The 24,434-nt window shown below is 37.6% G+C and overlaps 1 protein-coding gene across 1 annotated transcript in view; it reads right to left on the bottom strand.

Annotated features, from left to right (window-relative positions):
- Window positions 1–16,522: 16,522 nt before the first annotated feature.
- The window catches only part of ZNF804A (zinc finger protein 804A), a 226,857-nt gene continuing 218,945 nt past the window's right edge, over window positions 16,523–24,434 (bottom strand). The window contains exons 3-4 of the mRNA XM_065561982.1: window positions 24,160–24,290; window positions 16,523–19,957 (exon numbers count right to left, since the gene is read on the bottom strand). Coding sequence (XP_065418054.1) covers window positions 16,675–19,957; window positions 24,160–24,290 — 3,414 coding nt within the window. The 3' untranslated portion in view covers window positions 16,523–16,674. The remainder of the gene's footprint in view (window positions 19,958–24,159; window positions 24,291–24,434) is intronic.

Here is a 24,434-nt window from a genome sequence, read left to right as displayed (position 1 = left end):
CCAGAATAACTGTGTCATGCTACATTTAGGATATCCCATACAGCATCTTTAACCCCTATACTGAACAGTATGCACCAGTTTTGTTCGCTCAACATAGAACTTTCATGGCGTTTTAGTGGGGGCTTTGGCCTTGTGCTGGTCTTTTGCCCAGGGTGAATTTCACTCCTGTGGGGTATTTCATGTATGAGATTTCCATCTGTTTTTGCTGATCTTTACTGCGTTGCTATGAATTTCACACTGGGTATTTGTAATGGAGAGACAGGTATTGCTGTGTTAGTAGCACTTTTTAATTTAGTTGGATTGCTTTGCCTCATAAACTATTATCCAGCAACCATTGCTGCCTGGCTGTTTGTTTCATCTGTTGCATCAGCATGATGTAAATGCTAAAGAGTTGCATGCTGATGTAAGTGGGGAGATGAGTGGGACAACAGACTAAAGGCAGATAGGAAAATATTGAGAAACCGGCATGAGGGCAGGTGGCAATTTACTGTGAAATGCAGTCATGACATAAGACAACTGAGTCTAGACAAGAAGCAGCAAGAAACTTGGAAAGCAGAAGTCAAACTAAGAAAGATTGAGATAAATCAGGACATCTAATCAGTTTGGAGGTGGAAATACTGTCTTGTGAAGGTGAGGCTTCCAGGGGTAAACACTATATATCCAGTATGGTAGCATCTCTAAGCCAAGCATTTGGAGAATATCTTGCAGATACCATACCTGGTATTTCTGAGGCCTCATCTTTTAACAGCAGATATTTGACTCATAGGTAGAGTGGATAAATAAAAGGTGTAGAAGTTGCCCCCAGGCACTCCTGGGTCAGGAATATTTCACTCTAGGAGATATCTATTTGCAATTGAAAACGTGCGTTGATTAAAATGTCAACATGGAAATGTTTGCTTGTAGTATAGTCTATGTGCAGATTGGATTTAAATTCATAACATCTGTAACCATGATCAGTCTTGCAAGCCCCGAAAACAATTAAGGTAGCTGCAAGGAAAAACATTAATCATGACGGAGCAAAACTGATGAAGAGTGTAATGCAACAGGCATAAAAAAGCCTGTTTGAGTCTCTCATTAGAAATTTCAAATACCGGGTATGCTTGAGCATTGCACAATGGAGCTTTTTGGCAGGAAAACTGAGTACATGAGTGATAGTGGTGTACCATACTGTGGTCCCCTACCTATGGTGAACTCAGATATAATGAAACTATGTATAGTAGAGTTGAAAGAAAGTTTCATATTACTTCAATGTAACGTGCATGTTGCATTTCCATTTCTAGTGACGTTCTACTGATATTGAAGATTTTTAGTCAGAAAATGACTTCCATTTGGTCATCAAGAATGTGTAGGGGGCTTATGTTTGGTTTTGAAAAAGTAAGTTTGATATGTTGTTTCACCATAGATTGAATTGAGTTTGACAAAAACACCCCCAAAATAAATCAGAGATTTGTTAGAATCAGATCACTCTACATCTCTGCTTTTAAAATGTGCATATGCCAGGATAGATAAAGGCCAAAGTTACGATATTTAGAGGTGCTTGCCAAAGTAGAGACATTCTTGGATTTTGATTCATCCCATTACAGCACGGGAGGGCAAACTGCAGCCTGCAGGCCGGATCCGGCCCATCAGGGTTTTCAGTCCTGCCCGTGGGATTGCCAGCCCCTTGGTGCAGCAGGGCTAAGGCAAGCTCCCTGTCTTCCCTGGCCCCGTGCCGCTTCTGGAAGTGGCCAGCACCACGTCCCTGCAGCCCCTGGGGCGGAGGGGGCAGAGGGCTCCTTGTGCTGCCCTTGGCTGCAGGCACCACCCCCTGCAGTTCCCATTCACCAGGAACGGGGAACCATGGCCAATGGGAGCTTCAGGGGTGGTACCTGCAGGCGCGCGGCAGAGCTGCCTGCCCCACCCCAATCCCAGGAGCCACTGCTGGACATGCTGGCCACTTCCGGGAGCGGTGCGGGGCCAGAGCAGGCAGGGAGCCTGCTTTAGCCCTGCTGCGCACCGCTGCCACCCCAGAGCCACTTGAGGTAAGTGGCGCTGGGCCCAAGCCCACATCCTGAACCCCTCCTGAACCCTGCACCCCAACCCCTGCCTTGAGCCCCAGGTTGCACCCCTCCTGCACCCTAACCCCCTGCTCTGAGCCCTCTCCCACACTCTGCACCCCCTCCTGCACCCCAGTCCCCTGACTTGAGCCCCCTGCTGTAACCCTCCTGCACCCCAACTCCCTGCCCTGAGCTCCCTCTTATACCCTGTACCCCTCCTGTACCCCAATCCCTTGCCTTGAGCCCCTTCCTGCACACTGCACCCCCTTCCACATCCCATGCTCCCTCCTGCACCCCAACCCCCTGCCCCAGCCCTACAGTCATGGCCCTGCATACAATTGCCCCACCCAGATGTGGCCCTCAGGTCAAAAAGTTTGCCCACATCTGCATTACAGAGTGAGAGTAGCTAGCTGCAAAATTATCATCTGTATCCAAACATATCCAAGTTTGAGGAGTTGGAACCAGGGTTTGAGCCCAAATCTATTTTCGAATTAAACATCAGGGAATATTTGTGGCTTGATTAATAGAAATACTCAGCACAGCATCTCTGAAAATCTCAGCTGGCACTTAAGGTCAAACAATAGGAGTGTGTGTCCTTAGCATTGACTGCACTTTGACCAGTTTTTGAGTTTATTGCTTCTTCTGTTGCTGTTTTGCTGAGAAGAAATTAGACCACTGAGTATCTGTTTCACCACAGTATAAGGTCCAAGATGTTCCGAGTCTCAATGCATAACAGTCCCAAACTAACAGGGAGCTTGGTGTGAATTATTATTTTACTGCTTCGATCCTTCTCCCAAATTTGACTTTCTTGATATCAGCTGGATGCAGTGAGTCATGAACAGCTTTCTGGAATTCTGCTTTGTTACCCTCAGAGGAATTATTGATGCGTAATATCTCTATCCAGAAAAGCAGAGTTCTCTGCTACAGTATACTGTAATTCATTAACTCTAGTTTGTTTTTTCTTTTTTTTCCCTTTTTTTTGTAACTAACCAACATTTGAATGGTATTTGACACTTAGCCATATCATTTAATTGTTACCAAATAAACATGGAGGCAGTGAGGGAAGCAGTTTTTTTCACAAATAGGTACACTAAATGCTGTCTATTGGTGGAAGTTATGGGCAAGGCCACATTTATCTTTTAGAGAATAAGAAGTTTGGGTACAGAAAGATGTGGCATCTATAATTAAACAGCTAAAGCAGAAAAGAGATTGAGCCTTCTAAATGCACCTATTAAACTCAAAGAGTTACACTGTAGCCCTTACCCCTCTGACACTCCTGTCTAAACTGTCTTCAGTGATGTCAATGGAAAGATCTTTGTTGACTTCATAATGCTTCAGATGAAGTTCCCGTGAATACGTTTCCGAACTATAACAAGTTTATTATTCACAGTAACCTGTTATTTAAGGTTATTATTTTCCATATAGTTCCCCCAGACCATTCATTTTCTTCCACTTATAAAAATACAGGGGCTTACTTGAAACAATGGAAATTCATCCATACAATAAAAAACCTGCACATTTTTTAATGAAAATCACAATCCAAGCAGCAGTCTTACTCACATAGCTATAGAACCCTTTAATAAATCAAAATCAAGCTCCTGCAAAGCTGATCAGCTTTTCATTACAAACAGCAAAAACCCAACAACTCATTGAAACCTCCCTCTTTTCATGTGGGGGGACAAATTGTAAATTATCGAGTGGGACTTCAGCTGTCAAACGCCTACAACTCTTATTTCCATAGTGCATATGTTTTGTTATGTACAAAATTTGGTACAATGACTGAGATACTGGAAATATAGTTTATTTGCTGGAATTTCCTATACAATTCCTAATGTACAAATGCACAGTATTCTTAGTATGCTAAGTCTCAGTAAATTTATGGGTTCATGCAACTGGTAGGAAAATTAACAGTTTTGTCAGACAAGTAAACTACTATCGATTTTTTTTAAATACACCTCTACCCCGATATAACGTGACCCGAAATAACACAAATTTGGATATAACATGGTAAAGCAGTGCTCCCCGGGGGCGGGGCTGCGCACTCCGGTGGATCAAAGCAAGTTCAATATAATGCAGTTTCACCTATAATGCGGTAAGATTTTTTGGCTCCTGAGGACAGCGTTATATCGAGGTAGAGCTGTAGTTAAAGTCCCTCTCACATTGACACAATACATTAAATTCAGAATCTTTTATTGGATTCAGGAATTTGTAATTAGATGCATGAAGTTGACAGAAATAGACCCACAAGCTGGGATTTGAATATGAATTTCCCCAGAGTTCAAGAGACTGGGCTTTGGTTCAGATTAATTATTCATTATCAGATTCATGATCTTGATGTTTCGTAACAGAATCATGAAATCATTACCACTTGACATCAGATTCATAAACAACAGTTTCTTCTCAGATTCATAATAAATTCATATGCATGTCTATTGGATTTTTAAAATCAATAATCCCTTACTGCCAGAGCTAGCCCCAAGATGCAAATTTAGATCCAGATCTGAATTTCCTTAAAATTTGCGGGGTATTTGGATCCAAGATTTCAGATCAGGAGCATCTCTACTCAACATAAATTTATCAGATTCATGAAAGCAAATGGCCCTATCAATTTCTTAAATTTATTATGTACCAACAGGTTCATGAAATTAACAGTCACTTTCAGAATCATAAATTTATTTTCACAGCCATGAATACATAAAACTTGTAGTTTTCTGTGGAAGAATATGGATTAATCATTTCATGAATAATGCAGACATAATCCTGAACTTTACTATCATGTACTGAATACAAATATTTGGTAACTATTTAATAGTAAAAAATAATTACAGACTTATAAAAATGTTCAACACAACAATGAACTGAAGTTTTGCATGTTTGTTGTGGAAATATGAATGATTATAGGAAAGATGGAAAACATGTATAACAGTGTTTCATTTCATCTGCCATTTTGACACGTTCTTTTGTGAGGACACACAGAGATTGCACTAGAACACCCCTAAGCTGAACACCTGAAGTCTGTTGAATTAGTGCTCATCGTTAGGAGGAAGAGTTCTGCAGCTCAGTACTTGTAATGTATCTGATGTAATTGTGCATGTTCCATGTCTAACCACTAGAGGGCATCTGTATGTATCAAAATCCCTAGTAGTGGAACAGCAGAATGTGGTAGAACAAGAAACAACTCTGCAGCATGTTACTTAGCGCTCTGTGTTAACTGGTTAATTCCTGGGTCCAGATGTACCAGATCTAACAGTCCTACACAGCAAAATTTCAGTCACATACTACGGGGAACATTATTCTTCCACCATTGACCTTCCATGAATAAATCCCACCTTTCCTTGCCTGCCCCTAGTGGATGCCACCCCATTGCTCAAAACAGAAAGAATCGGGGTAAGGTGGTATCTGAACTTCATGGTCAGGAGTTGAAGATGTAATGACTCAGGTGGTTTGATGTTGAAAACACAGGTGACAACTGACAAGATAGGTGTAGGGAGGGGAAGCTCACTGATCTTTGTGAGGCTATAGTGAATCCTATAGTGGTTGGGTAGGAAATGTGCAGTTGGCCTAAGATGCCCGGGGAAAGTATACTCTCTTCAGTACCTCAGTGTAATTTACTGAGAATGTGTACTCAGCCTTAAATTACTCCCTTATTTTAGCACTTTTTTTGCATGTTTAATAAACTTGTGTGTGTGTGTATGTGTGAGAGCGAGAGTGCAAGAGAGAGTGCATGTACACGCCACTGCCCTCTATTGGATGAAATCAGAACCGTCCTAGGTGACCAGAGATAAGTAAGCTTGGCATAATGTTTATCTTTTTATAATTTTGACATATAATATCAATGTTTATTTTGTAAGGATTTGTAAGCATTTGGTAGGCATTTTGTAAGCATTTTTATAGATTTTTGTCAATTTAAATTTTCACAGTTGCAGGAAATTAGGGGGGTGAGACAATTATTAATGATAATAGCCATTGAGATTCAAAAAGTTAAAGCTTTATAAACCATGTAAACACAAATTTTCAATATCACTTATCGAAGTATGCAAAGTAAATATCCTTAAATCAACAAATCATACCTGTTTTTTTTACTATTCATTTGCTAGTCCAGTTGTAACAAGACTAATTCAAAAGTCTTTATCACTGGATTTTGATTCTAAGAAGTTCTCAAGCAGCATTTTTCTTGCTTTGTCGATCTTTAAATTTTTATTATTATAGATAGAAATATATTTTTGCCGGCTTCTGAAATTGGGTGAAATTGATTTTTACTGACATTTACCGATACAAATCTAATCTTTCCAATCCTATAGATAAGTTATTGGTTCTACTGCTAGAATTATACAAAAGTGTCTCTCAGAAATTCTTATCTTGGTCTGTGGTAATATCTGCTTAATCCTCCCTGTTCCTCCCTCCTGATTATGTAGGTGATTGCATGTGACAGCTGGTAACTCATCAGAAGACCAAAGAAGCTGGTAATCAAATGTTAATCAATTTTTATTTAAAAATACCTTGTAAGACATTTTTTTATTGTCACTGCAGCTTTTGCAAAAATTGTGTAGTTTTTAGATGTTCCTGCTGACACATCTGCTTGTGAGATATCAAATCAAATCTATCAGCCATCTTAAGCATCATAATGCTGCATGATAATGAAAAACAGATGGAAGGAATTTAGTTTTGATACAGTACTTCACACTATGACATAGAAGCACAGAGATTTTAAAATATTTAAATAGCAAATAAAACCCCTCAGAATGGCTGCATTCATGTTTTAACACACCTCTGCTCTCTGCGAAAAATATTCTATTAGGTGTTTGCTACTGAAATCTTTTCAGGTAATTAGTCCCTTTGGTGCCTGAAGATCCAGGGGTCCTGCTATTTATGCTAATACCACATTATGTCAGGAAATCCCATCCCTTCAGCATCCAGGGGTTAAAAAGTAAAAGAAATAATAAATGGATAAAAGGAGGTAGTGGGTTTCCAGAGATTAACTATTACTACTTTCTATAGGCCCCAGTACTGCTTATTCAAGCTTCTTGTCCTCATCTTTAAAGACCTTCATAACTCCGTCCCTCCATTCTTATCTTTTTTTCTCTCTCATAAAATTTCTTAGCTCTGTGAATGATAACAGCCTCAACACTTATTGTCCACTTTATCTACAAGCATCCTCATGCTTTTGTCCATGTTGTCTTTTACAAAGCAAATGCCCTCAACAAACTAGTTTGTATAACCACCACCCTGTCTTCCTTCAAGGTACTAGCCTGGGTAGCAATTATTATTCCTTTAAAATCAGGAACCTGATTTTACAGAACACAATATTTACAAATTATTCTATCATATCTGTCCATGTCTTACCTGACTTCCATCTCACCTCCACTACACTTCCATGACAGTACTTGTAACTGTGTACGTTAGTTAATCTCTATACAGTACTTTGAATATGTAAAATGCCAGGTAGGAACTAAGCCTTCTTACTATTTATTATTATTGCTGAGTAGTCATAAGGCTCAAGCCATCCAAAATGGCTGTTTAGCTTGACATCAGATGTCCCTATGTTCTTTCTCACTGTGTCTATTTAGTTTGCTTTTCCTCCCTTCCTCCCTGCAGAGCAGTATTTTCCTTTTTTACATTAAGCCTGCAGATATACACTTTATATCAGTTTGTCATGGAAGAAATACAAAATATCCCAGATTCTAGATTAAACTGCTAGTCATTTCCTAAGACTCCAAACTTGGCCTGACGCTAACATGGAAAACAGATTCCAATTAACCCTGGTCACAGTCAGACTGAAGCAGTGCTCCTGAATGCCTAAGACAGGATGGCAGGACACCATCCTGACTTCATAGAATTCCTCTACCTACGTAAATCAAACATTTGGTAGAAATGCTGCAACAATCATGAATCCATAATGCACATATTCAGACTGTTCATTTGTATGATCTCATTTTGATATGACCATGTAACTCAGCCACAGCATAGTAGTCCCGTATCTCCATATGGCATCTGGGCTTCCAGCAACAGATCAACATTGAAATGAAACTTCTGCACACTGCTCCACCAAAGTATCTCCGCTAATGCGCATGAGATGCAAACTCCTCTCAAAGTGAGAGTGTAATTCATCTCCATGCCTATCCAATTACATACCCCCCCCCCCTTTTTTTTAATGTTTCCAACATGGAAAACCTTTTAACATAGAGAACTCTGCATGCTAGGTGCTGACCTCTGTGTCTAATAAGACAGTAAAGCACCTGACTAAAAAAAATAATTGTTTTAAAATCATAAACATACTGTAACTTATCAATGAAATGTCCTATTCAACTACCTAATGCCATTTTTTTCATGTTATTTTTACTCATATGCTACTTTTAAACTGGCTGTACTTTGTTCTTAAGTAGACAAGAATACAAAAATATGCAGTGACAGTGACATTGTTCCCACCTATCAATAACACCTTTGTAAAAAATACAATTAATTCTTTGAGAATTTCCTTTGCACCCAGGCCCTAGAACAGATGTATACTGATGTTGCCAGATGAAAGGGCCTTTTTTTTTCTTTTCTTTTTTTGTTCTGCTTGTAGAGAATAACAACTTACGAAATAGAAAGATGACAGAGAAGTTGTACACTGAAATGTAGTTCTATTGAATTATTTCTCCAGAGAGAAAACTGAAGCAAACTGTATGCAGGTCTTCTCTCATTAACCTATCTCTTCTTGACAAGAATTGGTTGGAGGACATTTTAGCAGAAAGCACAGCTGGTAAACAAAATAGCACTGTTAATGTGAAAGAGAAAAATGTACAAAATACAGATAAGCACCAAAAGCTATCTGAAACTATCATTCCACTGAAATAGAAGTATATATCACACAATACAGTCACCTCCCTTTCATTATTCTGACCATGTCAACACCCTTCACATACTTGAAGACAGCCAGCCAATGAAGGGTTTCAATCACATCAGTTGCAAGTGAGGCAGTGATAATCTGTCCCTATGTGCATGTTAGAATATATATTTAAAACCCACCCTACTATTCACAGTGATATTTCCACCAGCAGCTGATACATTTTGGGATGTGGATTTTTCTGGCCTTTTCCTTTCATAGCCACACACCCTGTATGTCTCTTATTATGGTTTCATTTCTTCTACAAACATTCCCTTCCATAACCACCATTAATGCCCCTTATGAAAAAGGGAATAAAGGTTGGTGTATAGTATAGGTTGCCAGAGCTGAAATGACCTAATAATCACAGTTTCTAAGAATCCCTTATATGTAGGTTTTTTGGGGTCACATTCCCTCATATTGCTGGGTTTTATCTTTTTTTTTTCAAGTGAAACTTCCTGTCTGATTTAGTTTTCATTGACACCAATGTCACACCAGTGTAACCCCATTAACTTAAACTGAGTTACTCCTCTGATATATTCCAGCTTGAGGGGGTGATCAGGCCCATTTAGAACAGAACTTTCTTCTTCTAGGTTTTATTCTTGAACCTTCCTCATATGACTGCTTTGGAGCCGCAAGGAATGTGTGTAAAATATAAGGGATGATTAGAAGGTCCAAAACTTGCCTGCTTGAGTGATCTTTACTGTGAAGGGGTGCTTATTTCAAAATAGGAAAAAAAATCAATTTTCAGAAATGCTTTCCTATCCATTCTGTTTTCTTTTTTAAAATTGAAATCAGTGTCCTCCCTTTTTAAAGCTATCAGACATGCAGTGCAGCAACAACCTTTTTAATTTAAAATTGATCTTCTAATTCACACAAGTAATGGAAGATCCATTGCGCATTACTAAAATTTGCAACTTAGTGAACGCTCTTCTTTTTGGATTTGTGCACCAGGCCCCTGACCCGACACAAATGAGATATTTAAATACTGTGATTGTGTCACTGTAAAGTGCCCACTGCCTCACACCATCTTAATACTGTATGAATCTTGTCATGCTCAGTAACGACTCAGAAATCAAGTGGGATGGAGAGAAAGCCCAGCATTTTATTAGCTGCACAAGCACTTAACTCTTTGTGACTCAGGATAGACAATGGTTATATCTGTTTTTGAAACCACAATGATGTATAATGCAGAAAAATTAAAAATTAAAAGGATTTTGACAATTAACTCCAGATCCATTCTTTGCACCAACAGAGATAAAATAATAACGTAGAAATGTATCTAATCATTTTACTGAGTTGTGCTCTTCTTTATTTCATATTAAATTGGAATTAAATTGAAAACAGTGAATATGTTAGTGGAGTTAGTAAATAAAGAGCCCTCTTTAAACACCCAGCTGAAATTCCATCCCCATTGAAGCTAATGGTACAACTCCATTGTAGAAGTCAATAGTAAAACTCCATCTGGGTTCTGAGCACATGGGACATCTATAAACGTAAAAGCTTTAAACTCAAATGAGAAGTCTTTGAATTGGTACAGTGGGTATATTTATTTTTACAATTAAATGGGGAATGACTTAGATTTTATTTGCAAATATAAATTCTAAGAAACTTTGATGTCACTAAATGACAAAGAAAGGAAATTAACAAATCTTTATAAAATATTCAAAGTAGGAGTAAAGAGAAGAAATAGTATAAATAAAATATTTAAGTATATAGTTACTGTAAACGTTAAACCAAAATTATCTACAAAATTTCTCTGTACATATTATATAATAAACCCAAATTATCTACAAAATTTCTGTGTACATATTATATAATAAGTCATGTAATTTATACAATTAGTGACATTTGTACAGTACTGTATATCATATTTTATAAAAAAATCTCTAATTTCAATAGAAAAAAGAGTTAAAATAACATGGTAAAATTTTACAATAAGACAACATATTGCATATACATGTGAAGTGGTACAGTTTGCATATGTACAATTACTGAGCAATATACAGCAATGCAAATCAGTATATTCTGTACAGCTCATGAACTTTAGAACAAAATAACCAACAGGTTAAAGTTTATAAGCCTTCCTTACAAACAAGCAGCCTCTAGAAATGTGTGTGTTACAGATTTACTGCTTAGATTCCATTTTTATTTGGGACGTTTTAGGAGATTTATAAAATGCAGTGATCCAAATCCTCAGCACAAGCAAATCCGTGTGGCTCCATCGAAGCCAACAGAGCTGCACTGATCTCCGCCCGCCGAGGAGCTGGCCCAATATGTTTACAGCAATACGTTAAATACAGGGCGCTATCAGATAAATATGACCATATTGCTAAAATATGTACATTGGGGAAAGACACTGTAGAAAATGTACTGAAGGCAAGGTGTAGCATTTTGGGAAGCTATGCAGTTTTATAAAAGCAAGCACAATATACTAAACTGAAATATGTATGGGAAATAGATGCTGGGACCAGCACTCTGTATGAGAAACTCTCCCAAGAAGAAAAAATATAATTTTAAAAAGTCTAGTTTTGATACAGGAATTAATAGAATATTCATATTTCAACAGTAATCACTTTTTAGTATCATGATTTCACTCTATACCAATAGCTAAAAAGAAGAATGATAAATGATGCTTCGTTGCACACTGTAAGAGTATGAGAGCTCCTTTGAGAGAAATCTCCCATGGTTGTGGGACTACCAGTATTATGAATCCCTAAAAGAGTCTCAAAATTAGGACAGTTGGAGTCAAAAATGAGGGCAGCAGAAAAGAAAGGTAAATTGTTCCAAGTAACGTTATCTAACATTTTGCAGTAAAGTTAAAGATGTACACTGATGTGGACTATGGCAATTTGTTTAACTTCTCTTTACAATACTGATAAATTGAGAAGGTAACTGAGCAGTAGAATGAGCATATTTAAAACCCTAAAATGTAATGGTTCTGATGTTCAGTTAAATTTGAGTTAAATTGAGTTAAATGTGAATGCAAAGAGCAGTGTTTCTCAAACTGGGGTCGCTGCTTGTGTAGGGAAAGCCCTGGCGGGCCGGGCCAGTTTGTTTACAAGCGGCGACCCCAGTTTGAGAAACACTGGCAAAAAGAAACAAGACAGTGCTGGAAATGCTGGATTTTAACAGCTGAAGATTCACTTGCTTTCTCCATTGCATGTACAAAGGAAAAGAAATGTACTTTGGCATTTCTCCTGGATACTAATTTGTAGATATCTCCTGTAGGCCCCAGTTCAGTAGTTAAGTACCATATGTGCCAACCTTAAAGCACATGAGTACTTCCATTGAAATCAATGTGACTATTAATGTGCTCAAAGTTAGGCATGTATTTAAGTAATTTGCTGAACCAGGGCCTTAAGAATGGAGATGAGTGAAGAAAGTTTGGAATAAAATTAGTCCATGTTCCAAATGCTGGGGCAGCATCAATAGTTGAGACCTTGTATAATTTTATCTTTTAAGCCTTTGTCTTTTTTCTCTGAAATGCCAATATAATGATGTGAACCTAAATTTTATGCTTTCTAAACTGAAGAGCTTTTAAGCATGCACACAATGCATTCATCTTCCTCTAATACAGTGTTTCTCAAACTGGGGTCGCGGCTTATGTAGCGAAAGCCCCTGGCGGGCTGGGCTGGTTTGTTCACCTGCCCCGTCTGCAGGTTTGGCCGATCGCGGCTCCCACTGGCCGTGGTTCACCGCTGCAGACCAATGAGGGCTGCTGGAAGCAGCGGCCAGTAAATCCCTCAGCCCGCACTGCTTCCAGCAGCTCCCATTGGCCTGGAGCAGCAAACTGCGGCCAGTGGGAGCCGTGATCGGCCGGACCTGCGGACGGGGCAGGTGAACAAACCGGCCCGGCCCGCCAGGGGCTTTCCCTACACAAGCGGCGACCCCAGTTTGAGAAACACTGCTCTAATAGACTAGGCACACAAGACTGTGCGGTGATGTGTCCACAACTCCCAGTGACTTCAGTTTACATTTCTGGGTGCTCGGCAGCTTACAGTTGTTCAGCATTGTGCACGATCAGGCTCTAAAAGGTGTGCTTTTTACAACTGTCTGGGGATCAGATGTCTCAATCTGTAAACCATTTTGCTCATTCCTACAGAAACCCCGTGTGAGTTTATTCCTTTCAGGCAGAGTTAAAATTTAGGATAATCTGTGGTTAAGTTCAGTAAAATGAACAATTGGATTCTTCTGCTTTCTGTATGTATTGTAGCATTTTAACTGTTCTGTGTACTTACAGTTTAGAAAGGCAAGTGTACAATTAGTCTAAAATGCCTATAACAATGCAAGACGATTATGATTCTTAATGCTTGAAAAATCCTATTTAGAACATTATTTTATGGTGCATATTACCTGAGAAATGGCATGCCTCCAGGAAGGTCATGGTCTGGACAGATTGCTGCTTTCCAAGGACAGGAAAAAAACACATTTCTCATCTCAGTGGAACATATTAACTTTTCAATCATTTCTTTGTGTAGCTGTTCTGGGAATGGGAAGCCATTTAACAAAATCTATAACCTAATTTAGGTTTATCATTGCAATCTGAAGATAAATTAATTCCAACAACTCAGGTGATTTAAAGGAATGGTAACTTATTTTTATTCCTTTACCTTGGAATCAGACTCCAATCATTATATAAGTTGGCAATATGAGTTGGAACTGCAAAACATTAAAAGGCAACATTTCTGATTAGATTTGAACATTCTAAAGAAATTAATTCGATTTAAGAAACTTGGCAGGTTGTGTATCTAGGAATCGTAGTGTCTTCAATTATTCAGCACTTGCAAAGATTTCCAAACTTTAGAATGAGATAGTAAAATCAGAAAATACAAGTATACATTCTACAAGTATACAGAACTACACTTAGATTATGTATCCAGTAAAGATTATTTAGTAATACAATAGCAACTCACATGAAATATTTATTAAATAATTTAATTTAGCTTGTTCAATTTGAAATTCAGTCGTTGATATTAGAAAACATTTCTGTATTTCTATATTTGAAGTCACATATACAAAACAGTGCTAGTTCTTAGCGTATTAATCTATAAAGAGTACTTACAGTACTTCTTGTTATTGGTATTTTACTTATATCCGTTAACTTTATACACTATTGTAATGCAGTTAATGTATATAATATATAATTTTGCAATATCTTAAAACTGTTAAATTCCTTAATAGACAATACATTTAAGCTAAATTCCAGTGAAAGTGTAAAATCCAAAGTATAAAATAGAACTAGTAGAAAAATTTGTAGCAAATTTGGGGGATTTTTGAAAACAAAAAATGATTTTTAGATGAAAATGTTTGTTGAAAATTTGAAATTTGGGAAATTTTGACTAGCTGCAACATAAAACTTGTTAATAAAACTGTACATAATTGTTTTTCACAGTATCTTATTATTTTCTAATTGTAATGTTATAAAATTGCTATTTTGCCCCTAACCTTTCCTAAACAATGTGTTAAATATAAATTGTTACTTAAATCAGAAATTAGTCTAAAACCATTAAAGCAGGAAAAATACGTTTCACACACATAACATAAAAAACATTAGCCGTTAAGCTAGCCTTTTCATATGCCAGATTAAACAAAATTAGGCATAAAACCACAAACTGGAGGGATGAAAACTAAAAAAACAACAAATCTTTTAGTTAGATTTTCAAAGTTGCTCAGCACCTGCAGCACCTGTTACCACAAACCCATGTGTGACCTCTCAGCCTCTTGGAAAACCAGGCCATCAAAGTGCTCCTTTGTACCAGCCTTTAGCACAGTAACATAGTTTTCCTCTTTACAATGGTACTATACCTGCAAGATGTTGGAACAAGTAAAATATGTGTACCCAGAGCTTTAAAATTGTATTTGAAAGTGATTGAAATGGCTTTTGAATGTAATATGATATTAAAATTTGCTTGATTGGCAGAGGTAAGTTTTAGTATTATAGATGGCAAATATAACAATATATTTATACCATTTTACTCTCTCTTAAGAGTGAAGTTGGTATTAATTATTTAATATATTCTTCAAAAATTATCTTTCCTTGAGCTTCACTTTTACTTAATTTTATCATAATCATATAAATGAAGAAAGGAAGCCAACATGAATTTCAAAATTATCCCTTACATTTTATTACAAGAGGGTATGCTACTACCACTATGAGTGATTTTGCAAACCCTCCTCTTTATCCACGTGACTAGTCCCATTTACAGTGAATGGGACTGGTCATGTGAAAAAGTGTCGCTGGGCTAGGGCCATATACATTTAGGGCTGTGTCATCATTATGGACCTAATCCAACTCCAGTAATGCCAACAGAAAGTTTCCCATTGACTTATATGAGAGTTGGATCAGATCAGACCTAAATAAGGGGATTGGGGTAGTAGAGAGGAATGTCAGAAGGACCAATTTATATATATATTTGACAAAATGCTATTAGAACCATACAATATGAAAACATTCAGACAAAACTGTTAATGTGATAGTAAGGGTTTGATTCAACCGCTTAAAAGATTGGAAATTCCTAGTCAGGGTTGTAACTTTCCTCAGTTCAAATACGCCCAAATATCCTTGCCATTTCCACTTATCACATGAAATGATACACAAGTGGCAACATTCTCCCTTCTGATATGCTTGTTTGTCTCCCACTGAGGTAAACATGAGCTATGTGTCCACCAAGGGAACAATGTAATTATTTGGCTAAATTTTCTGAATTGATCACCATTTAAATGTGCCTATTTTTAGGCATAAAATAAATTGCACTCACAAAAAGGGCACCCCCCCCCCCTTGCTCCCCTGCACACACTGCAGGTCGCATGACCAGCTATTCCATTTCCATGTAGAAATGTGGGTTTTGCAGAAGCAAAATGGCAAAACAACTTTGGTGGTTTCAATCACGCATATGTGCAGATGTGGATGACATCTGGCAGGAAATGTAGTGCTATTTATGCTGAAGAAGCTAAATGCAGTTTACTCCAAATGTCCTTGCTTTTTCCCCCATGTTATTTATGTTACTTTAAAAGAGTTGGTTTTGGTTTAATAGAAAAGAGAGCGTCTCAAACAGTCAGCAGTTTGTCCGCATACTACAAGTAGACAAAATTTGTCTCAGTGACATCAAACTGCTAACACAAATAGATCTATTACCCTTTGTCCCTGGCTCGGTAAGACAGTTACCCTTAAGGCGTTAGCCTCTGAGCTTGGTGATAAATCATTGAATGATAGGAAAGCTGATTATCCAAACATAGCAGGAGTAGGCTATGTTATTCAAGTGCTGAAACCCATCATCTGTGAGGCTTACAACGAATGATTTTTGATATACTTAAATAGTTAACAAAAAATTTATTGCAAGAGATAGTTTGTCACTAGATTTACAGTTTCAAGAAACATAGTACAAAACAGTGCATCAGCTTTGTCTAAACATTAAATAGGTGCAAGTTCACAAAGATTAAAAAAACAAAAGGAGCATACTTTACAACATAAATTACAATACTATAAATATATTTTATATACATTATACATATTCTAAGACATGATTTTCATATATTTATAGTTCATATTAGTATCAGACTATTCAGTGCTTTAGTTATATTATGGAGCTGAACTTTACATACATATTTGCATTGTTACACTTATAGTAAATGATTCAAAATTAATGAGGCATTTTAACCAGTTTATCCCAGTCACTTAAAGAACCATTTGTCAAAACTGATGAGTGGTTACTTATAGCAGTATGTTCATTTGGAGACAACTCTTTCCATTTTGATTGTTGAAAACTTGACCTAGAAGAGGGGCTGCAATGGAATGACAGCTGGGTGCGGTGAAAGGAGCGAAGGAAACAATGCATGAGGTAATGGGGGGAAAGCCAGGTGACTCGGATGAAGGACAGAAGTTGGAATTAGTGGCAATTGTGGTGGAGCAACAAAAGTTGTGTGGGTTCCTGGACAAAGTCTAGGTCCTACTGCGAGATGAGGTAAAGGTGTTCTTGATAGGGTTGGGACCTGTGAAAGAAACTGTTGGTGAGGCTGGAGAACCTTAAATGTACTAGCAGCGGCAGCAGCGGCAGCATGCTGCTGTAAAACAGTGTGATGGATTGTGGTTACAGAGGTAGAGCATAATGGCTGCTGCAAGGGCAAAGGCTGCAGAGGAGAATTAGAAGGTTGGATTACAGTGGGAGGAAAGGCAAACTTCACCTTGTTCGCCAGCATGTTTTGCTGCATGAGCTGCTGATAGGCCTCAAATTGCAAGTCTTTGTATTTTCCATGGTTTTCTGGGGGAAATATCAATGTCTGATCAGGCAACGTAAATGGGGCAAGTATCTGTTCAGTGGTTAAAAAGGTATGACTATTTGTATGTGCTTCTTTGAATGACAAAGGTGGAGGGCTGTTAAATGTGCCTGAATTATACCGCAGCCATTCACTGGTTGTGTCATTTATTTTTTCTTGTGGTATGGTCTCTGCTACTTCATATTGGCATAGATATGATTTACGAGGAGTTTGTTCCACATTTCTGTCAATACTGGGCACTTTATAAGGAGCTTGACTTTTACGAGCCCTTACATTTTCATGTTTCTTTTCTTCTTCTAGCTTGTTCTCTGGTGTTGCAGTTGTCAGAATACTATGTTCAATAACAGAAGCAGAGGAATGCGTGAAGTCCTCCAAAAATGTACTTGGAGAGCTCTCCACTGCTGAACACTCTGTTGACTTGTTACTTTCTGATAAAAGTAAACAATCAGATTGTAGAGTGAACTTGTTTTCTACGAGCTGTGTTGTTTGCACCACATTTTCTGTATAATCTTTTATGGGTTGAGTTTTTGTTTGTTGTATATTTTCTTGAGTTAACAGTTCCCCCAAAATATTTAATGTAGAATTGCCTCTGGGAGGTCTATGGTTTTCATTTCTTCTTGGTTCTTTGTTGACAAATATGTGATGGGTTCTAGATCTTTTTCTCCTTCTTTTCCTTTTAGGCTTACAATGTGCAGCTAAATTACTTGTTTGCCTGAGATACTCTTCTGATAAAAATGCTTGTCTACATGAACTTTCATCTGATGAACAAGAATATGTATGTTGTCTTCGCTTTCGATCGGATCTTTCAGGTTCATCAGTCAGAAAGTTGTAGGCTCTCTTGATGGACTGGCTTTGACTTGTACATTTTTCCAAACATTTATGATCTGGGCTACAGCTAGCTCTTCTGACCTTACAGCTACATAATGTTCTAGAATACATTAAGTTATGTCTTCCCGAATTCAAAGTCAGTTGTTTTGATTGCCTATGAGAGTTTGCTTTGTACTTTCTGTGCAGAGGTTCAGAGCCAATGCAGTGGTCATCACTATTTTTTGTGTTCCAAGTCCCACATGGGCCTTTGTCACCATGTATGTGTGTTGATGTGGACATGGTTCTTTTGTGAGCGCTGTTTTCAATGCCAAGTTTTTGACATGACTGTTGTAACTGCTCTGTAGCTAACCATATGCTTCCAATTTCATCTCTGCACTTCCCTGAAGTATTCTGAAGGTGCTGATGTTTTTCTTCATTGACATAATTAATTTCCTGTTCAGCTGTTGAAGAAACTTCAGCATCTGCCTTTGCTGTTTCCTCATGATGGTGATGACATAATTTTCTCCTTCTTTTCCTTTTCCTATTTGTGTGAAACCATCTTTTGTGAGTTTCTTTGTTCCAGACTTTGTTGTGTTTATCATCTATCACGGTGTCCTGTCGTATATGGCCTTTGGAAATGTGGTATTTTTCTGTTTTTCCAGTCCTGAAAGAGGCATCCAAGCACATTTTATCTTGATTTGTTGCAGGTTCACAGCTTTTAGCTAACGAAACATCTGTTATAAGTGATGTTGCTTGCTCGCACGCATTTTTATTAATTTCTGTTTTGTAATCAGCACATTCTGAAATAGATTTACCTGTGTCATCTAAAACAAGACTCTGGTTGGACTCAGTTTTGTGATGAGAATGAGATACATTTGACTGATTTTTAGTTTTCTCCATGCAGTCACTTGCTCTTGATGACTTGAAGTCAAAACATAAAGGATTACAGCTATATGAAATGGATGGTTCTGTATTTGTGTAAATTAACATTTCAGAGGGCCATTGAAGAACAGACGATCCATGTTTGCTCAGAACAGGAACAAATGGTTCACAAGGTCTTTTATGTGTCTCTTGTTTGTTTTGTAAGGCTGTACTCTCGCCTTCAGAATTTGATGACATATGTACATCAGACCCAAGTTTTTTAATTTCTGCTTCAGTTGTGGATGACTCACTATTAATGTATTTATCATTTTCCTCTGTGATATCTTGCAAAGGTAAGCAATCATCAGTGATATCAAGAGCTGGGGATTTCTTTCCCAACCTCTCAGAACTGTGACTTTCTACGTGTAGCACCTGATTATTAACGGTAACTGTGGACAATGATTGATCTTGTAATGTTGTTGAACTGACATCAACACAATAGCCATCTAAATCACAAGACACAGGTTGTTTCAAATGAGAATCAGCAGGAACTAATACTGTATTATCTAGTATTATATTATTCTCTTTATTGGATAGTTCTTTTGACTCCTGAACTTCAGAAGCTTCTGCTGTGTCAGTACCTTTTTCCATCAGTGGGTGAATGTAGTTTTGTTTCTCCTCAGAGCACAAAACTATTTCTGTTGCTGATGGAAACTGAAAATTACAAGCTCCTGGAACAAATCTACTTCTTCTGCTAAATCCATGTTCACTAGATGTTTCATCATTATATTCATAGAAAACAGCAGCTGAGGACTCCAACTTCACTGATGCTTTCTTAGGAAAAGCAAAAGAGAATCCTATTTTATGTCCATGGGCTCCTTGAACTTGATCCCCAAATTTGTGAGTGTCAGATTTGTTATTACTTGCGCTTTCAGAAGCAGAAAAAGCACTAGAAGTAACTTCTTTTGCATTCTGTGCATTGTGCATTAATGTACAATTGAAATTTTGTTGTTTGTTAGAAGAGTCTATGATAGTACTTTGTGGAATTTCATGGAAATTATCTCTCACAGTAACTGTAGTGGACTTGAACATGGGACCACTCCCAGGAGCACTAAAAAACAAAACAAAACCTTCCATAAGTACACTTCAAAGAAATTAGATGTTCAGAGTTACTGCATTCCGATTGTACTATTATTTCCATAACATTGTGTTACATTTGTTTCCACAAAGATTTCTAGGGGAACAGGTTAACTATTCTAAATCAATAGCTCCAAAACAAGACTACATTACAGCAGGGACTTTCAAACTTCTTTCTACTGCAGAATATAGTAGGACTGAGCATGTCTCATAAATCACCTCCGTCTCACAGAGACTGCCTCCCCATCCATATGTGACCACCCAGTCAACCTCTCCTCCTATTTGCGATCACAAACATAACTGTGAAAACCTTACCAAATTCTTACATGCAAAAAAATAAGATTAGGTGAGTGTTTATGTACTTTCAGCTGACCCTAGTGCAATAAGTGATTTATCCTTCATGAAAAAAATTAATCACACTGTCTACTTTTGTTCTTGATTTTGTCTCCTCATCCCATCTGTTCAGTTTGACTCAACAAGAAGCAAGGAGATGAGCCAACAGAGCACCAGTAGTCTACAGACCACAATTTGGGAATTTCTGCATTACCATAAGTCATGCTACTTTTGAAACTCAGCCAGTAAAGGCCTATCTTTCACAATTTTTTTTTAACTGAAAAATCAAACTGACATGTTTGAAGTAATGATGGAAAAACCTGAAAACCTTCACAGATTCAATACCGGTAATCATCCAGAAGCATGGATGTCTATCTAGTTTAATCTATTTTGGCTGGAAATTGGGGTGGGTATCTCACAAAAAAGGGGTTTCACCTGAGAGAATTCCTGTGTTACCTGACTCCAGATAGGTTGAAAATACCTTTAGAATAGCTCTTTCACAGAAATAAGTTTTGCCTTATTTTACTAGCTTAACCTACTCTAATATTAGCACAAAAATATTTATTTATTTACTGCCTTGCATAGCCCCTATAAGAACAATAATACAATAATTATTACATACAGACAGAACACAACATTCAGACACAGTCTTACCCTTCATATAAACATCATCCCCTCAAAACAGAAAAAGCATCTGACAAAAAACAGAATGGAAACAAAGCCAAAAATATGTTTGTTACCAACCTCACTAAAAAGTGGCTTTACAATATGATCTAACTTTAGTGACAACAGTTAGGAAGGTAAGGGGAAGAGGCAAACCCCCTTTCTCAAAGAGTTTTGCACTTGCTCTAAGTTCCATAGGCTGCAAAGCCCAGGAGTAGAGCGGCCATGACCCAACCACTTTTATGCAGTGGTTCCACACTAAATCAGACAGAGAAGCAACTTGACCATATGTCAGTGAGTGGTGTTTGCAACCTGGTGCATGGGATTGGACTATTCAAATTTGGCCTGGCCACCCTTCTGTCTAGATGGAGGGGCAACCTGGCCAAATGATGTTGTGATGTGGAGCATGGAGAGTCTGTTCTTCTACAGTGGAGCACAGGGGAGTCAGCCAAGAACTTGACTCCTGTCAGCAACTGGCTGAGGGAGGCCTGGGTCCCTGTGGGAGAGCAGGCACTGAGCAGGGGCCTTGCTTGGGGGGAGAGGTGGCAGGGATCAGAATTTTTCCTCCCTCCAAAAAAAATCTGAATTGGTGCCACTGCCTGAAGTTTTCCAAATTCAACATTTGATGGACATTTCAGAGGAACAGTTTCCAGAGATAGGAGCACTCATCTGAGAATGAGTGGCTAGCTGCCAAATTAAGACTAACAACTAAGACATCACAGCAGACTAACTGTATCCCAAACTATATATGCCTTTACAGATTGTTACTAATATCTGAACTACAGGCAGAACTCAATAGTGTGTGCCATTGGAGAGCATGGAACACAGGGATTACATGTTCATGTCAATCTGCCCTCCTGGGAAGGACTGATCCTTGCTTCTGCACTAGCTGAATATTTTGAAAATTCCTCAAAGCCCACCTGAAGTAGAACACATTAGAGGAGTTAGGGCTGGTCGAAAGTGTTCTGTTTTAGACAGAAAACTGGGTTTTCCACAATTTATTTTTATGAAAAGTGTTTGCTGTAGTTTTGGATACTAATTTAAAAACACATTAATTGGCAGCTCACTGCTCTATTCCTGACACACAGGATCACCCGCACCATGAGCCAGTGGTATTAATCCATAAGGCTAGATCAGATTCTTTACTCTCCTAGTCCTAAAATGTACATTGCATTCTATTTTGTCAATTAAATATTTTAATAAGGTTTTCATTTAGTTGAAATTATACTAATTTTAATGCTGCTTTTGAACCTACTCTCAGTTACTTAGAACAATATATGGGAATCAACAGATCTATCTATCTATCTATCTATCTATCTATCTATCTATCTATCTATCTATCTATCTATCTATCAGAAAAGTAACTGCAAAAATAACATCAACCTCTTAACTATATCTGTTCCTTTTCATCTACATTTTCAATGATCTTTAATTCTGTCAGTAAAGTTTGTAAGTTCATCCATTTTACACATGTAAGTGCCAATTTTGCTAGAAAACATGTTTTTTGTACTCACACATGTATGCACTTGCAAATATTTTGGGCACAGTTAAGGAGTTTGAACCTATATGTCTTTATTCCAACACATGTATATTAGCATACTGACAAAATGAGGTACTTACTATGTTAGCATTAAAAAGAGTCAATACAGTATGGATGTGCAAGCTGGACTTATGTACCATAAATAAAAACATAAAAAACTAATTTCTGATTGCAGAATTCATATTACTGGACATGAATTGTAGAGAATTTTCAGATCACATGAGTTTATAAAGCTAGTAGTTAGAATTTTTGCTTGTAAACAAATCAAGTTCAATATGCAAGTCATTGAGATAGAATAAATATGGAATCTCAGTGTAATTTTAAACAGTCACTTTTCACATTATAGTCAGACTTTAACAGATATGTTTGCCTTTTTTCTGATGTAGCAAGTAACACTCCTGAATTGTGCGTCTTAAGCATTTATAGCCATATCTAGATGCATACACTATCCCAGGAGTCCAACTAGCAATTTCAACTCAGTATATACACTAGCTGCTCCATTGTCTTTCATCCTATCTGCTGTATACCATTAATAGCTATGCCATTTTGTATTATCACTAACACAGCATGGGGAGTTAGAGAGAAGAATTTAGCTGTGTGTTGTTTAAAGGTTGCAAAGCCTTGATTCAGTAGTGAAAAAACCTGCCACTTCTTGTTAATATATATATGTTGCCTCAAAGAAATTACAAACTGTATGACTGTACTGTTCATTCCATACACACCTACCTGCATCCAGGACATGCCCACTTATTTAGCTGGACTTTGTTTCGATATGTCGTGCAACATACAGATGTTACCAATTTTTAACAGAAAACTATAGACCTCACATTCAATTGAATAATGTGGCAGTTCACCGAGCGAGATGCAGGTCTCACCATAGACAACATCTGAATAAACATTCCATTTACAGATTAACCACCGACTAATTTTTTCTGTGATTGTTAGATCTATGTTGGAGCAAACTGAAAGTAGTTCAAATTCTTTTACACTGAGTTGTCTGTTTCATAAGCATGTAATTTTTTGGTAAAAAGGCTGTCACTTCAAACTAAGAAATATCAATATCAACTAGAAATATATTTCCAGATTCAATAGAGAATATACATCTGGTGAGATGTGATTGTTATGGTTAGACTATGCACCCTGATGGGTTCAGAAAAAGGAACATTTTCTTTTAAGGTATTCCCTTATATAGTTTCTCTAGCTATTAAAATTTTAAACTAGATTTCCTGATGCATTCCCAGGTGAGCAGTTCAAACTCTAAGTCACACAGATTTGTTACATCCAGGAAAGATAGAGTGTATCCTTTCCTCATCAATAAAATAATGCCAAGCTTCAAATGCTTGACCTAGTTCTCTAATGCTTTCAACACTGTGCCTGGCTTTATGAAATATATATGGAACATATTTTTAACTAAAAATACATGTCATTTTAGCTCCACTAAAAAAGTAACGTTAAACATTTATTTCTTCACATAGTGCCAGCTCACATTACTGCATACATACAGCTTAGAGCTTGCCATAAAAATATGTGCATCTTGTTCTGGGCTTAGGATCTTAACAGTCATGTGTCCCACAACCCCAACTAATAGTTTGGGGGTTATTTTTCCAGTGCTTTTTCCATTTCAGTAGTTATTCACTCACCATGCTGCCTCTTTCCTCAGTTCAGCTAACTTGTGCAAACGTTGGAGGGCTTTTTCCTGTTTCCTTTCATCTTTTCTTGACTTGGAAGCTACATTTCGAGCAAACTCCCTCTGTTTCAGTTCCTTGAGTCGCTATTAAAAATAATAATAAACATATTTAATATAAAGAGAATCCCTGACAGCCCTGGTAAACAACTATAAGACTGTCATTTTCTCTTGTTGGGTATGTAAATACACCATAGCATTACCATTACTATGGTGTTATTTTGTTCTGCT

Source organism: Chrysemys picta, chromosome 11 (assembly GCF_011386835.1).
Source record: "Chrysemys picta bellii isolate R12L10 chromosome 11, ASM1138683v2, whole genome shotgun sequence".
Taxonomy (NCBI): domain Eukaryota; kingdom Metazoa; phylum Chordata; order Testudines; family Emydidae; genus Chrysemys; species Chrysemys picta.
Note: the sequence above shows the minus strand (reverse complement) of the source record. Positions and strands in the feature narration are given on the sequence as shown.